The 12,483-nt window shown below is 47.4% G+C and overlaps 6 protein-coding genes across 6 annotated transcripts; 4 read left to right on the top strand and 2 right to left on the bottom strand.

Annotated features, from left to right (window-relative positions):
• Positions 1-43: 43 nt before the first annotated feature.
• On the top strand, positions 44-2,213 carry F5147DRAFT_686696 (uncharacterized protein). Its single transcript, XM_041436778.1, has 5 exons — positions 44-82; positions 170-268; positions 328-359; positions 424-725; positions 773-2,213. Exons 4-5 carry the CDS (start codon positions 522-524, stop codon positions 2,090-2,092), a joined length of 1,524 nt encoding a protein of 507 aa, XP_041294549.1. The 5' UTR covers positions 44-82; positions 170-268; positions 328-359; positions 424-521; the 3' UTR covers positions 2,093-2,213.
• A 163-nt stretch (positions 2,214-2,376) lies between these two features.
• On the top strand, positions 2,377-6,029 carry F5147DRAFT_573946 (WD40 repeat-like protein; the record flags this gene model as incomplete). Its single annotated transcript, XM_041431187.1, has 15 exons — positions 2,377-2,456; positions 2,510-2,630; positions 2,684-2,838; positions 2,895-3,009; positions 3,066-3,172; positions 3,224-3,303; positions 3,351-3,522; positions 3,571-3,914; positions 3,969-4,040; positions 4,089-4,223; positions 4,269-4,637; positions 4,691-4,809; positions 4,857-5,036; positions 5,086-5,189; positions 5,240-6,029. The coding sequence occupies 15 exons, from the start codon at positions 2,377-2,379 to the stop codon at positions 6,027-6,029; spliced, it is 2,943 nt and encodes a 980-aa protein (XP_041294548.1).
• F5147DRAFT_99246 (uncharacterized protein) lies at positions 5,973-6,562 on the top strand. Its single transcript, XM_041444519.1, has one exon. The coding sequence runs from the start codon at positions 6,063-6,065 to the stop codon at positions 6,438-6,440; it is 378 nt and encodes a 125-aa protein (XP_041294547.1). The 5' UTR covers positions 5,973-6,062; the 3' UTR covers positions 6,441-6,562.
• Positions 6,563-6,951: 389 nt separating this feature from the next.
• On the bottom strand, positions 6,952-8,312 carry F5147DRAFT_99201 (uncharacterized protein). The gene is made up of 4 exons (XM_041444518.1): positions 7,945-8,312; positions 7,741-7,892; positions 7,355-7,685; positions 6,952-7,301 (listed from the first exon to the last, which is right to left on the bottom strand). The coding sequence occupies exons 1-4, from the start codon at positions 8,199-8,201 to the stop codon at positions 7,184-7,186; spliced, it is 858 nt and encodes a 285-aa protein (XP_041294546.1). The 5' UTR covers positions 8,202-8,312; the 3' UTR covers positions 6,952-7,183.
• On the top strand, positions 8,280-9,324 carry F5147DRAFT_686686 (protein transporter). Its single transcript, XM_041436777.1, has 4 exons — positions 8,280-8,374; positions 8,427-8,517; positions 8,585-8,754; positions 8,814-9,324. The coding sequence occupies exons 1-4, from the start codon at positions 8,372-8,374 to the stop codon at positions 9,057-9,059; spliced, it is 510 nt and encodes a 169-aa protein (XP_041294545.1). The 5' UTR covers positions 8,280-8,371; the 3' UTR covers positions 9,060-9,324.
• Positions 9,325-10,445: 1,121 nt separating this feature from the next.
• F5147DRAFT_686680 (short-chain dehydrogenase) lies at positions 10,446-12,163 on the bottom strand. Its single transcript, XM_041436776.1, has 7 exons — positions 11,949-12,163; positions 11,680-11,892; positions 11,442-11,625; positions 11,191-11,391; positions 11,111-11,142; positions 10,737-11,059; positions 10,446-10,680 (listed from the first exon to the last, which is right to left on the bottom strand). Exons 2-7 carry the CDS (start codon positions 11,885-11,887, stop codon positions 10,597-10,599), a joined length of 1,032 nt encoding a protein of 343 aa, XP_041294544.1. The 5' UTR covers positions 11,888-11,892; positions 11,949-12,163; the 3' UTR covers positions 10,446-10,596.
• Positions 12,164-12,483: the final 320 nt, after the last annotated feature.

The raw sequence follows: 12,483 nt of genomic DNA, 5'->3' as shown, positions 1-12,483 counted from the left end.
CAATAACTATATGACAATAATCACTTCTCGACAATTGTTAACAGTTACTTCTCAAGTTGCCACTGTAAGAGTCAAAGCAAAGGTTAGTCTACCTGCGGGGACAATAAAAATCATACAGGTACTCAACGACTGATGAAAATACCGACTGATTACTTTGCCACTCTACTAGGCCTTGACGTGGCGAGGGCTCATTTAACTGTGCTGCTCACACTGGATTGTCTATTGCCCGCCACCACGCGGCTGTTCTAATACATCCCGTCTTTAACAGGTCTGTCACTGCATTTATCATTGCCCTCCACTGGACTCAACATGTCTTCACCGAGTTAGTCGATCGTGCGTGGCGGCCTTAGCTGCATCCTGTAAGCCCATCTATCACCCAGTCTACTATTGGAATTCACCACAGGCTTATGGTGGCGCATTCAGCCTTTATAAAGGCATCACACCGAGTGCTCCTATCTCAGTCACGTACCGGAGCTCCTGTTTTTCATCACACCCAATCCTGTCTTTGCGCTTTCAATCTCATGCATCAAGCTCTACGCCTTACCGAAATTATAGACCAGATCAGCTGGCACACTGATCGTGACTCACTTCCCCACCTTGCCTTGACGTGTCGCACATTTGAAGGTCCAGCACTTGACGCCCTATGGAGGAATTTGCCATCCCTAGAACCATTGATCAACTGTATACCAACGCATCTCTGGGGGCACAGTTTCCAAGGGGAACTGGTAAGCATTTCATATTCGCGCGAATGTTCACTTAGTAATTTGTACAGATACTACTCAGGCCCATCGATACCACGACCTGGGCCACTTTTCGTGAATACGCATTCCGCGTGCACTCCATCACACAATCTGAAGATCCATCGCCCATTATTGATTATCTTCGCATACTAATGTTGTCTTACCCTTACCCATCCTCGACCATGTTTCCAAATCTCCGAAGTTTGGCTTGGAATGTCCATGAAATCCACCTCGCAATCGAGTTCTTGCGTATGGCATTTGTGTCTTCCTTGGTTTCCTTGGATCTACGAATTGCCTCGATTTCGCCGGCCTTGATATGCATCTTGTCCACTATCGGGACCGCATGTCCTAATCTCACCTCCTTTCGACCTCAAGTAGACAACCCAACATGGAACCGTGAGCTTGTGCCCTTCCTGACACAAGCGATATGTCAGCTCCATCGTCTTTCTACCTTGACTGTGTGCGAGCTTGAAGATCCAGGGATGATGCACGTTACGCAGCTACAGTCTCTGAAGACACTTTGGCTTTACATAGGGCCATCTTCTCTCCGACGCACGGGGTTGCCACCGCAGTCACTTGGTCTAGAATGTCTGGAACTCTTGGGTCTTCAAGCTATCAGACTCGACCATATAACAGACTTCTTACGTTCTCTTCGGACCGTCCAAAGTAAACATCTTACGGCCGTCTTTTCCTCTAACGGATTTGAACAGCAATTCAATTTCATTCCCGAGTTCTGCACCATACTCCTAGAACGATGCGACAACCTCGAGGCTATAACACTATGCGAACCATTTTACAACACCTTTCACAATGTATACGCCCAACCAGGCGATTTTGGCCCTCTGCGCCGTCTTCGCAATCTCACTCATTTCGACGTCGAGGCAGCATGTACCATCTCGATCTCCAATGATAAACTAGGCGAGCTGGTAAATGCATGGCCGAAGCTCAAAACACTCAGACTGAGCTGTTATCGCGACCCCACTATTACTGTGATGCCTACCTTCCATGGGCTAATCAATGTGCTTCGGCTTTGCCCTGAGTTGGTATCTCTTTCTCTTGTCATCGATACCACGCAGCTTGATGGCATAAACGTCAAATCTCCCGGAAACGGTAACCGTAACAATGGTTTGCAAGAGCTCATCCTCGGTAACTCGCCAATTAGCTCTCCATTGGATGTGGCTCTTGTTCTTAACAGTCTCTTGCCCAACCTGCCGGGGGTGAATCTCGACGTTTGGATTGGTGGCCCACTCGATGCATTGTTCGAGAAGCCATGGGCGATGGAGCAATGGAAGCTCGTCAATTGCTTAATTGGTGGCTTTCGCGTTGTAAGGACGCAGTGTTTAGGGCAATAGTTGACTCCTGTTCAAATCACTTATACCACGGCCAGTTCTGTGCCAGCGTCTGCTGGTATTATTATCTGTTTGATTTATTACTATCAATTGAGACTAGAAAGCGTGATGTGCGCTAACATGCATAACGCATGAGACTTTGTTTGGAAATCAAGATAAGAGATTATGCGTTCCTAATTATTAGTTCGAGAGTGGTGACGTGACATTAATGCACCATCACGTGATTGTGACCATCGCGTCCGCGTCGTGAAGTGTTGTCCCGTACTTTGAATCCTTGACCAGCGACGATGGCAAGCACTTCTAAGGCGATCAGCAACTCGGCCCATCAGCAAGGGCAGACGTGCATTGCATTTTCGCGTGATGGGAAGTAAGTAGTCAGTTCTAGATCAGAGAGCTGCTGACCCAACACTCTTTCCCTAGGATTGCGTACACGGGAGGATTAGATACCCTAGTACGAATATGGCACACTGACCAAGGGGAGGATCAAGAGCCAGAAGCTGCATATGAAGCTGATGAGGGTATTACGGCGGTCGCCGCTGCTGTGCGTGGTTCTCCATGTATCCTGGATTCGTCTGAGCTGACAACGGAAAACAGGAAGGCTGTTGGCTCTCTGGAGGCCACGACTCTGACGTGCGGAAGTACATTCCTGGAAAGGCACAGTTTAATGGACTTGTGATGAGCGCTGCTGGAGCATCGATTAGGTGTTTAGCAGTAGATCCCTCTGGCAAGCGTGTCGCTGTCGCTTCTGAGTGTGTTTATGCATGCATTAGCTGTTGTGTGTACTCATTATTTTCATGCACATTAGCGAACTCTCGGTGAAAATAGTTGATTTGGATGAAATAACAAATGTGGTGGTACTGGAAGGAGGGCATAGGAAACGCATACGAAAGACAACGTGGCATCCATCGGGCACCATTTTGGTATGAGCTTTTGATAGAATTCATACTACTGCTCATTCATTGGTTTTATTCTTCAGACAACAAGTAGCTCAGATGGGACCATAGTAGCATGGAATATATCCGATACTGGAGCCAAGGTAGAGAACGTTATTGATGGTGTAATACCCGAAGTGGTAGATCCGGAGTGAAGATTATTCGCCTCATTTGCAGAGACATTTTGCTGACCCTCGACAAGGTCTCCGGAATTTATGCATGATTGTTCTGCCGTTTGGCACCCGTCAGGACAGTATTTCTTTGCAGCATCACGAACGCACGGTAAGTGGACATACTATTGAAGTACACTCTCACTCATGGTTGGTTAGAAATTGTCGCAATTTCGCGGAGCACATGGACTAAAACTTCATCTCTGTCTGATCCTAATACCGTTGGCGTAACAACAGCACTAGCGCTTTCAGCCAATGGTGTGTACCTTGCCAGCGCCTGCAACCAAGAGATATTAGTCTGGAGTGTGCAGACGAAGCGGGTGCTCTGGAAGTAAGCTTTTGTGATTGTCTTTGCTTCTGCATACACAACTTGTTACAGACATCCAGGCACCCCAAATGCGTTCACCATTCAAATCGCCTTCTCACCTACAGAAAACCTCTTAGCATGGACAGATACAGAAGGCGTTCTTTCTCGGTGGCGGGATGCAATTCCAGCGGAGTCACCTGATCCCGTGCGCCAAACGGCCGCAAGCAGCGCTCAAGGGACGACGACAAAGCGAAAGCCCACTCCACCGTTGTGGGGCGAAGAACCTGAGGCAGATGCGGAGGGGGGTGACCCGTATGGCGATGACTGGATTATTGACGATCTTGGCGATGGGATGAAAGATGAGCCTGAAGGTGCAAAAGAAATGCGCTCAGGTGACGGATTCGTGAAGGAGATGGGTGAGCCAAAATCGCCGGGGTAAATGTTTGACAAATGAATTGACGATATTTTAGTGAGCATCACGAAGGCTCAGCCTGCTTTCCAACCAGGGTCAACGCCTATGGAAAATAAAAAGCGTTACCTCGGTAAGAGACTTTCTTGACAAGTCACAACTCATACTTATTTCAGCATAGCATACAATATGGTTGGTGTCATTGAGGTGACGGACCAGGATACTCACCACATCGTCAATGTCGAATTCCACGACCGATCAACCCGCAAGGGTTACCACTTTACCGATCACTTCAAATATGACCTTGGCTCTCTTGGTTAGCTTCTTATAACTTCCACAAGCAAGTCTGACGTCCTCACAGGTGAACGCGGTGCACTCTTTGCTTGCCCCCCTGAGCTTGATCACCCGGCACAAATCATATATAAACCTTACGGTACTTGGTCCACGCAAGGGGATTGGACATACGCCCTCCCGAAAGGTCAGCGTGTCCTTGGTATCGCGGCAGGTGGTGAGAGGCCAATGCGATCTCTGAGAGATCCTTCGTCGTCTGGAGGTGACATTCAGGGACAAGGGAACATCGTGATCGCGACCAGTTCTGGAGACCTGACGTTCTTGAGTGGCTCTGGTATGGAAAGAATTGTTCTCGGCGTGGAAGGTGAATATGTAACAATGGCTTCCGCCGAGGAATATGTACTTGTGGTGCACCGACCTGGCGCGACTACCATTGATGGTAAGGCCTTTAAGCTGTTTAATAATACAATGTTGAAAGATTTGTTCCTCCAGGATCCCAAAGTTTGGTCGCCACGCTGATTTCTTTTGAAGACTTTCAAGTTCTTCAAGAGAAGCCATTACCAATACCCAAAGGTCACACTCTGAGGTGGATCGGAACTACGGATGAAGGGGTACGTGAATATCCTCGTTGACATTCTCTTCTCAATTGGCATGCTAGGCCCCAGCAATATATGACTCTGCCGGCTACATACATCTTATGATCCATCACCGACGCCCAAATCGTGCGGCGTGGGTGCGTCTCATGGATACCAATTTGTTAGAGCGCAAGCAGGGCAAAGATGAGTCGTATTGGCCTGTTGGGTTGAGTCAAGACACGTTCATGTGTCTGATTCTCAAAGTAGGCGGCTCAGTCTTCGATACCCTATTGCTACTGACTCCATCTCAAGGGTCGTCAAGAATACCCTGGCTTCCCACGACCTCTCATACAAGAGCTTCCCGTCCGCTTGCCATTCCGTAATCAAGACCCCGTAGATTCACCCATTGAAGAGCGGTATGCATTTTCTCCGCTTTCATGATTCCTGCTGAATAATGAATCATTAGTATTGCTCGTGAGCGAATCCACGTCAACCTTGCTCGTGATGCCCTTGGTGACGAACTAACGTCTCCCGACATCGATAAACGCGAAGTTGAACTTGACAAACAATTGATCAAGCTCATCCAAGTTGCCTGCAAGACTGACAAGGCCCCGCGTGTGATTGAGCTCGTCAAACGACTACATTTTCCAAACTCAATTGCGGCTGCGAGTCAACTTGCAGGGTTCTACCGCCTCATTGGATTGCAGGAGAAGATCGAAGCAATCAAATTGTGGCGGGAACAGAACGCAACACCGGCAGAGGAAGCGAGGGAGGCGAGACAGGGATTTGCCTACGATGATGCTCCGTTAGCTCGACCGAAGCCTTTCCAGAACTTCAATCCGCCACCCAAGGTCGACAGACCTGGTCTGACACGATCTGCTGGGATCGTCGAGCAAACAGAGTTCACTGCGTCTAGTGTCGCGATCAGAGCAGGTCGTTCGCTCGCGCCACAGGCTTCCGCTTCTCGTTCAACGTCTCCCGAGGGAAAGAGAAAACGTGACGATAATGATGACGACCTCTCATCCAATACGTTCGACGTCGAGGTAAAGAGGCGAGCCGTTGGCGAGTCCGATGCTGCAGTGCCGTCGCCAAAGCCTAGTACGTGCATAGCTATTCAACCTGGGCGCGCTTACATTTTAATCATCTATTGCAGACAACCCATTTTCTCGGAAGATTGGGCAAGAAGTCAAGAAAAATCCTTTTGCAAGAAAACCCGAGCTCAACAAACCTATCCAGAAGAGCGAGAGCTTTTTTAACAAGGTTGAGGTCGCAGAAAAACGTAAGCAACGATGAAACCTGGTTTTATGTCTTCCCGTAATCGTTTAATAGGCCCGACTACGGCTAAAGGCAAGGAAAAAGAAAAGGACAAGAAGGACCTCTCAAGACAGACCACGCTCTTTGGTTTGCCATCGAAACCCCCTGCAGAAAAGGAAAAGCGAGCAAAGAAAAAAATCGAGGATACACCTGAGGCTGAAGAGGCAAAGCGAAGCCCTCCGGCAGGCTCCCAAGCCATGGATGTAGAAACCCAGGACGCCACGCTAGTAGATAGCCAAGCTCACCCCGACCCATCAGACGTACAGATGGACACTCAGCCTCTAGACATGGATGATGAGCCCATTGAATGGCCGGATTCACCGCCGGCTGCCGCTGTTGACGACGATGATTAGGTCCGACTTGTTTCCCCCTTTTTATCCATCGTTGTAGGCGTATCATCAGTGGTTTCGATGTGCGTATCTAAAGTATGTCCTAGTCTATCTAATATCACACTTCCTGCATTGCTTGACTTGAACGGCTGTGTTTGAAAAGATGGACTGAGAGTGTGCAAGCTCTCTGCTATGGCCAATCTAATAGACATAATTGATTGCAGTGCACCATGGTTCTGCTGAAATATTGGGAAAGGCCGAATCCAATATGTGATAGGATTATTAACTTAATTATTTCAGTCATTGACCTATCTGCTTGATCAAGAGCCCTGACTACCTCTTACACGTTGACTACTTTATTGATACTGCCATCACCCCTCGAGCTCCTCGTTAGGACTACAAGGACCATAGTTGCGTATGCACTCAAAGTCTTCCTAGTTCAACAGAACCTCCGGAGAAATGCTGTAAATTTCAAGGGGATGGCGCACGACACCGATTAAGATGATCATTTTGGGAATATCACATTGATCCCAATGGTGCTTTGGTGCTAAATTATGCGGGGTTCGTTCCCCTCCATCATTGAGAGCCCAAAGAAAACCTCTTGTAAGCAATGAACGAATAACGTGAACTCGAACAGACTCCTAGTTTGCATGGCGAAACGGCCGACGTTCTTCATATCACTGGCGACAACCCTGGGAGTGCATCGTCATGTACTAAAATCATAGGAGGTGCTTCCAGAGGTCAAGGAAGCATCAGATAACCTGAACTTATTTGTCACCTTTTTTGTGGGAGCTCTTCCCTGATTGTGTAGTAGAGTGTTCTTCAGAAAAGGGATCAGACTGTATCGATCCCTGAAGGGAGAGCATTTCGTTCGCCACAGTTTTTCTGTCATAAAAGTTCATCAATCTTCCTTTCATTGAAAATGACTGTCCACTCACCCAATGACTGTAAACTCTAGATACCCATCTGTGCCGCCAAGCTTCGTCCCCGTCAAACGGTGTACCCACTGTCCGCTCGCCTCCGGTACCGCTTCGTCTTCCGTCTTCTCAGCATCTATCTTCTCAGCATCACCATCCTTCATTCCTGCATCCTCTTCTTTATCGACAGGTGACCCTACAGCACCCTCTCCATACTCGGGATCATTTTCTGCAGGACCATATTCGAATTCCCAAACATCTTGCGGAATGTGATGTCGTGGTATGGAAACGTTAAACGTACGGTGCAGGAGAAGCGAAACATGATCGGGAGAGTACATAATAATCTTGCCAACTATTGAAGAACGTGTTATTCGATTCAAACGATACAAGGCAAACGAAGCACGTACTAAGTTTCATGGCTATACTTGGGCTCCAGACCGTAGCATCGAAAGTAACGTTACAGATCGCGAAAGGACAGTCGGCATTTATGCTCGCTGTTGGACTTAGGAAATGTAAATTTGAATGAGCCAAGAGAACACCACACAAGGACGGGATATATCTTCACATCTAGTTCAGTATCACAAAGTTATCTAGAAGAGGTACCATCGCACCGCATAATCATGCTATCTAACATTTCCTCCACTCCCGTGCGTAGATTACTGGCAAATACAGGAGGTACAGATAGTGTTATGGTTGCCTTTGTCACCCGGAATTCACTTGTCGAAGGTTCGGTGGGGAGCTTCCCCGTGTCCTGTTTCAATTTCTCTTTCTTCTTCTTCCTGGGTACATCGTGGTTTGCATCGGATGCACGATGCTTCCGTTTCTTGTGACCTGAGGCAGGTAATGAGAGGCCTAGGGATGTGGTCATCGTGACATGGTATGAGATTCAGTCCAAGCAGAAATTTTGGACGGCGTCGATCATGTGACACTGGCATAGCTGACTCGGAAATTTCGTTCATTGAATCCCACTAACGTCGACGCTCACCCTTATATATGTTCCATTTCTAGTTTCCTTTTAGTAATTTTGAAGGGGTTGTGATGGTGAGTCATAGTTGCTCTCAGGTTGGGTCTGTGGTCTGACAGGTACCTGTAGTCGGCCCCAAAAATCATCATACAAATTCTCGTCACAGGTGCACAAATTTTCGGAAAGGCACTATTTGAAGCAGGAAAACAGGCGGCCAAAAGTGCTTACTTTAGCGTTTTCATCTTTGACGATACTAGTGTTCACATTTTTCGTTTCGTCAATTGCAGATGCAAGACACACCCCGCAAGGCGCAATAGGATCAGATATTGCGGGCGTTCGGCATGCTACCTCTGGCTCCTTGACAGATAAACTCACACGAGATCACCGTATGACACTGGACGAGGCCCATCTCATTCTGAACACAAAGCAAGGAGAAACCCTCGAGAGTGTGTTGAAGGTGAATTTATATCTCTTTGTTGAGTTTTTGACTGCATGTAATATTGACCGCCATGACAGAATTATGAACATTTATTCAAAGTGAATGGTCCTCGGCCAGCCCCAGACCCACCGACAACTGGCGCAAGAGCGGGAAAACAGCCTGCTCCGCCTACGCACTCTCATTACCTCCAATCAAAAGTTGTGCGTGCCCGGGAGCGTATTGAGGCAGAGATGCGCGTTATGGAGGAAGCAGATTCAACGCCTCCACCTTCTGGAGCCGCTCCTCCGGGTTCAGCACAAGGGAACGCGGGAGGCTCGAGTTGAGCTTTTCTGTGATTGCTTATATCCACTTTCAATACATTTCACTGATTTTAGATAAACCCAGAGCACATCCCCATTCACTCGTCACTTGGCACATATAATGTACACACAAATATTACTACCAGATATCTCGTCTCAACCTTGAACTGGCTCGTGAGGCAATGAGTATTATGCTCCGTCCAGCCGCATACCTCCATGCCTGAGTAGGCAATTGTAATATTTCACTTTCAGAATGCATATACAGTCGTTCGAGAACTGATTCAGTGCCCAGGGATTCATTGTTTACATCTTGGAGATGCATTAGTCAAACAATTAAGCTACCAGACTAAACAGTATCATTTTTGCATGCTTCTTCAACAAGCGATCCAGTATCGTAGCCTTCATGAAACGCCCCTCGCGTTTCATCATCCGATGAACACTTCCAGCGAGCCTTTCATGCAAATAAAGCACATTGGAAGCTTTCCTGAGTACTTCAACACTTTAGTACTTTCGACAGAGCTTCGTCCCTCGTCCCTTGGCACCGACCTGTGATTCTCCTTCAGCGACAGGACCGAGGTCGTCAGCCCCATGGCTTGGTTATGATTAAGTAGGGCGCCGTGCCTCGGGCTCCAAGACGCTAACATTTGACGTGTATATGTCGACGCGCGAATGCCACTTGCTTGTCTGTTAGTATCGGGCTGAATTTAATTTTTTTCGACCTCTATCTGCTGAGCTACCACATCAATTTATTTATTTGAAATGCGAGCCTACTCTTGGGACAGCAAGTATAAACACCACCTCCCTGACCTTCGTTGCGCAAACGCTGACCCACGCATTGCAGCGTTTCAGTCGGACATCACCTTTCAGATTGATCCTCTTTCCTCTACACGATTGGCACAATCTAATGCAAACGGTCATGAATAACATCACAAAAATGACAAAGATACTCACATCTATGATCGTCTTCCTTTCATGAACTCGTCAATCTGTGTCAGGCCATATATATCATTCTCTGGAAGAGCGCGGCAATGGTCGGCATTGGCTCCACTGTCCAGTCAATTGTACCCCCCTTGCAGTTCATCACTATCTCCTCCCCAATTGGTATGCAAGAGTCGAAATCATACCCCAACTGGACAGAAATTTGACTTAAAAAAATAGTTCACTGCTAGAGTTATGCCACTCAGCAGAACTGGGCCGGCCGGTTATTCTGCCAGTTCTGCCCACAACGCTAGCATCAGCCCTTGACATCCGTTGCATATCGTCGCGTAAGCAGATCGGAAGGGAAATTGTTTGCGAATTACAGTCCAATTAGAACGCGCGGGATAGAAAGAGAAGGTGATGCGAGACGGGCAATGTATTCCTCCGAATGTTCGATGAAGAGATACGCACTCAGCGCATTTCGTACTAATCTGTTTTCGACAGACATGCTTCGTTATATTGCGTATCATAGTGGCGAAAGAACAGAAGTATAGTTAGAAGAGAAATATAGAAGACACATTGGAAAAGGTGGATTACAGACACGGAACACAATATTTGGACGAATAAATGAATAACAGTCAAATCATGCTTTTTCCTGAATGAGGTACTCAGACACAATTGTATTGACTCTGAGGTCGATGTCTCCAAGGATCTCAAGGGTCTCATGCTGTTCAGCCAGATATCAGTCAGCACCATGGTAGTCAAAAATGAGCAGGTACGTACCCACAAACGCTTCGAAACCTCCCTCCCTTCTGCGCTGAGAGTATAATCACTCTCTTCGGCAACTTCGCAGCTAGACAGGTAGCGACCATGCCGTTCCCTCTCATTTGGCTCGATTGCCGCATGGACAAGTGTCCGACTGCCCATCTCAGTTGCGCGTGCCACCAACCCTTTGTAAGTTCTCACAGCAAACTTGAGGAGTGGATTTGATTCGACTTCTCGCGTAAGACAGGAGTGGCAAGAACCGGGATTGACCGTCGAAGCTGCAACTAAAGTTGGTGTGGGAAGTCGAGAAGACAGCTCACGGATGAACATCACTTCGAGGACTGCGCATGACGGGGTGGTAAGCACAATGACGCATGTACTCTATTACTCACGCTTGGATAAGGAGTAGCGGTTTAACATTACGCTGCTGCGCGTTATTAGTGCTCCGGGAACAGACGTTAATGAGACTTACCTAGAGGTACAATATGCTTCATCGTTGATTCTTTCGATGATGCTAGGCCATGTGTCTGCCCCTTTTAGTCTGTTGGCCAGGTAATGAAACTCGCTAGATACAATAACTAGTCTTGAGGCACGTTCAGGAGTCCCTGCCTTGATGAGGTGAGGTAGCATTAATAAGCTCAATAGAGCGGTCGACAGGTAATTCACTTGAAATCTATGGAAATTCTTGAGGTGAAATAATGGCGATGTTAGCAAAGCACTCACGTAGTTTCGTAGCCATCCGGGGTTTTTGTGTACTTGAGCGTCGATATGCCGGCATTAGCAATGAGAACATTGGCTGTGCAGCCCTTCGCTTCAAAAGTGTCCACAAAAGAACGCACTGAATCGAATGAACATAGCTCAAGAGGCCAGGATTCGATACCAGTCATGCCAGACCGGCTCTCCACGTCTATACAAGTCATAAAGTCCTTTGATAACATTCCGAGTCAGGGTTCATGCATACCTGCTTTTGATTTTTTGCACTTGACTTCGTCTCTGCTAGTAATCAACAGGCTCTTAGGTTTGAGCTGTGCTAAATGCACAGCAGCCTCGTGTCCGAGCCCGACATTAGCACCGACTACGATGAGTGACTGGTCGCTGACATCTGCAGTGGGGATCGGAAGCTCTGTCCATTGTTCGCGAAGATACCCGAAAACAGTGAGCTGGCCCATTATGCCTCGGTTGTGCAATTTCAGGCTGGGAGGCTAGTGTGGAGTAGTAAGTGTACCTTACCATTCGGAAGTCGATGGTATTGGCTCCTTTATATTTTACCATTCCAAAGTAGATCGGTTCCCTAGGCTAGAGGCAAACACTTTCACATCGGCAGCGGGATCAGCGTATACCGATATTCCCATATTTTGTAATTCTTTCCTATATGCCGTGGACATATGTTGTAGGTGCGTACTGTTCCGACATAGATCGGCTCCGAAAAGCTTAAGGTACGTGCAAGGCAAGTGCAAGGTGCTATGTTGTAAATATGTAGGTAAATCAAACACAATATGGATAAATACACAAGATTCTCTTCCACTTTGTTTCCACTTTCACGACACTATCAGCCGTACATAACCACTCACACCTCTGCACCTTCCATGGCTGAGAGCAAACATTATACATTGCTTTCCCTGTCGGTGATTCAGCTGTCGTCGTTTTTACCTTTGAAGCACCAGACTACTTGGCAATGCTTACTGCGCCCGGAATTCTTCTCCATCAACTGGATCTCAAAATAAGTTGCATATGTGTCATACGACACATCCTCTCGGTGAAAAGG

The sequence above is a fragment of the Suillus discolor genome (assembly GCF_016758755.1).
Source record: "Suillus discolor strain FC423 chromosome Unknown F5147scaffold_18, whole genome shotgun sequence".
Taxonomy (NCBI): Eukaryota; Fungi; Basidiomycota; class Agaricomycetes; order Boletales; family Suillaceae; genus Suillus; species Suillus discolor.
This window is presented reverse-complemented; position numbering and strand designations above follow the sequence as displayed.

Bases quoted from the DNA above. Each gene is read 5' to 3' on its own strand.
- F5147DRAFT_686680 (XM_041436776.1), bottom strand. From the start codon at position 11,887: ATGGGCCAGCTCACTGTTTTCGGGTATCTTCGCGAACAATGGACAGAG. The intron at 11,392-11,441 runs GTGAGTGCTTTG...GAATTTCCATAG, and splicing joins CCGGATGGCTACGAAACTAC to ATTTCAAGTGAATTACCTGT. The intron at 11,060-11,110 runs GTGAGTAATAGA...CGTCATGCGCAG, and splicing joins CCGCTACTCCTTATCCAAGC to TCCTCGAAGTGATGTTCATC.
- F5147DRAFT_99246 (XM_041444519.1), top strand. From the start codon at position 6,063: ATGAAACCTGGTTTTATGTCTTCCCGTAATCGTTTAATAGGCCCGACT.
- F5147DRAFT_99201 (XM_041444518.1), bottom strand. From the start codon at position 8,201: ATGACCACATCCCTAGGCCTCTCATTACCTGCCTCAGGTCACAAGAAA. The intron at 7,686-7,740 runs GTACGTGCTTCG...GTTCTTCAATAG, and splicing joins AAGTATAGCCATGAAACTTA to TTGGCAAGATTATTATGTAC. The intron at 7,302-7,354 runs GTGAGTGGACAG...CTTTTATGACAG, and splicing joins CTAGAGTTTACAGTCATTGG to AAAAACTGTGGCGAACGAAA.
- F5147DRAFT_686696 (XM_041436778.1), top strand. From the start codon at position 522: ATGCATCAAGCTCTACGCCTTACCGAAATTATAGACCAGATCAGCTGG. The intron at 726-772 runs GTAAGCATTTCA...TAATTTGTACAG, and splicing joins ACAGTTTCCAAGGGGAACTG to ATACTACTCAGGCCCATCGA.
- F5147DRAFT_686686 (XM_041436777.1), top strand. The intron at 8,518-8,584 runs GTGCTTACTTTA...CGTCAATTGCAG, and splicing joins AGGAAAACAGGCGGCCAAAA to ATGCAAGACACACCCCGCAA. The intron at 8,755-8,813 runs GTGAATTTATAT...CCGCCATGACAG, and splicing joins CCCTCGAGAGTGTGTTGAAG to AATTATGAACATTTATTCAA.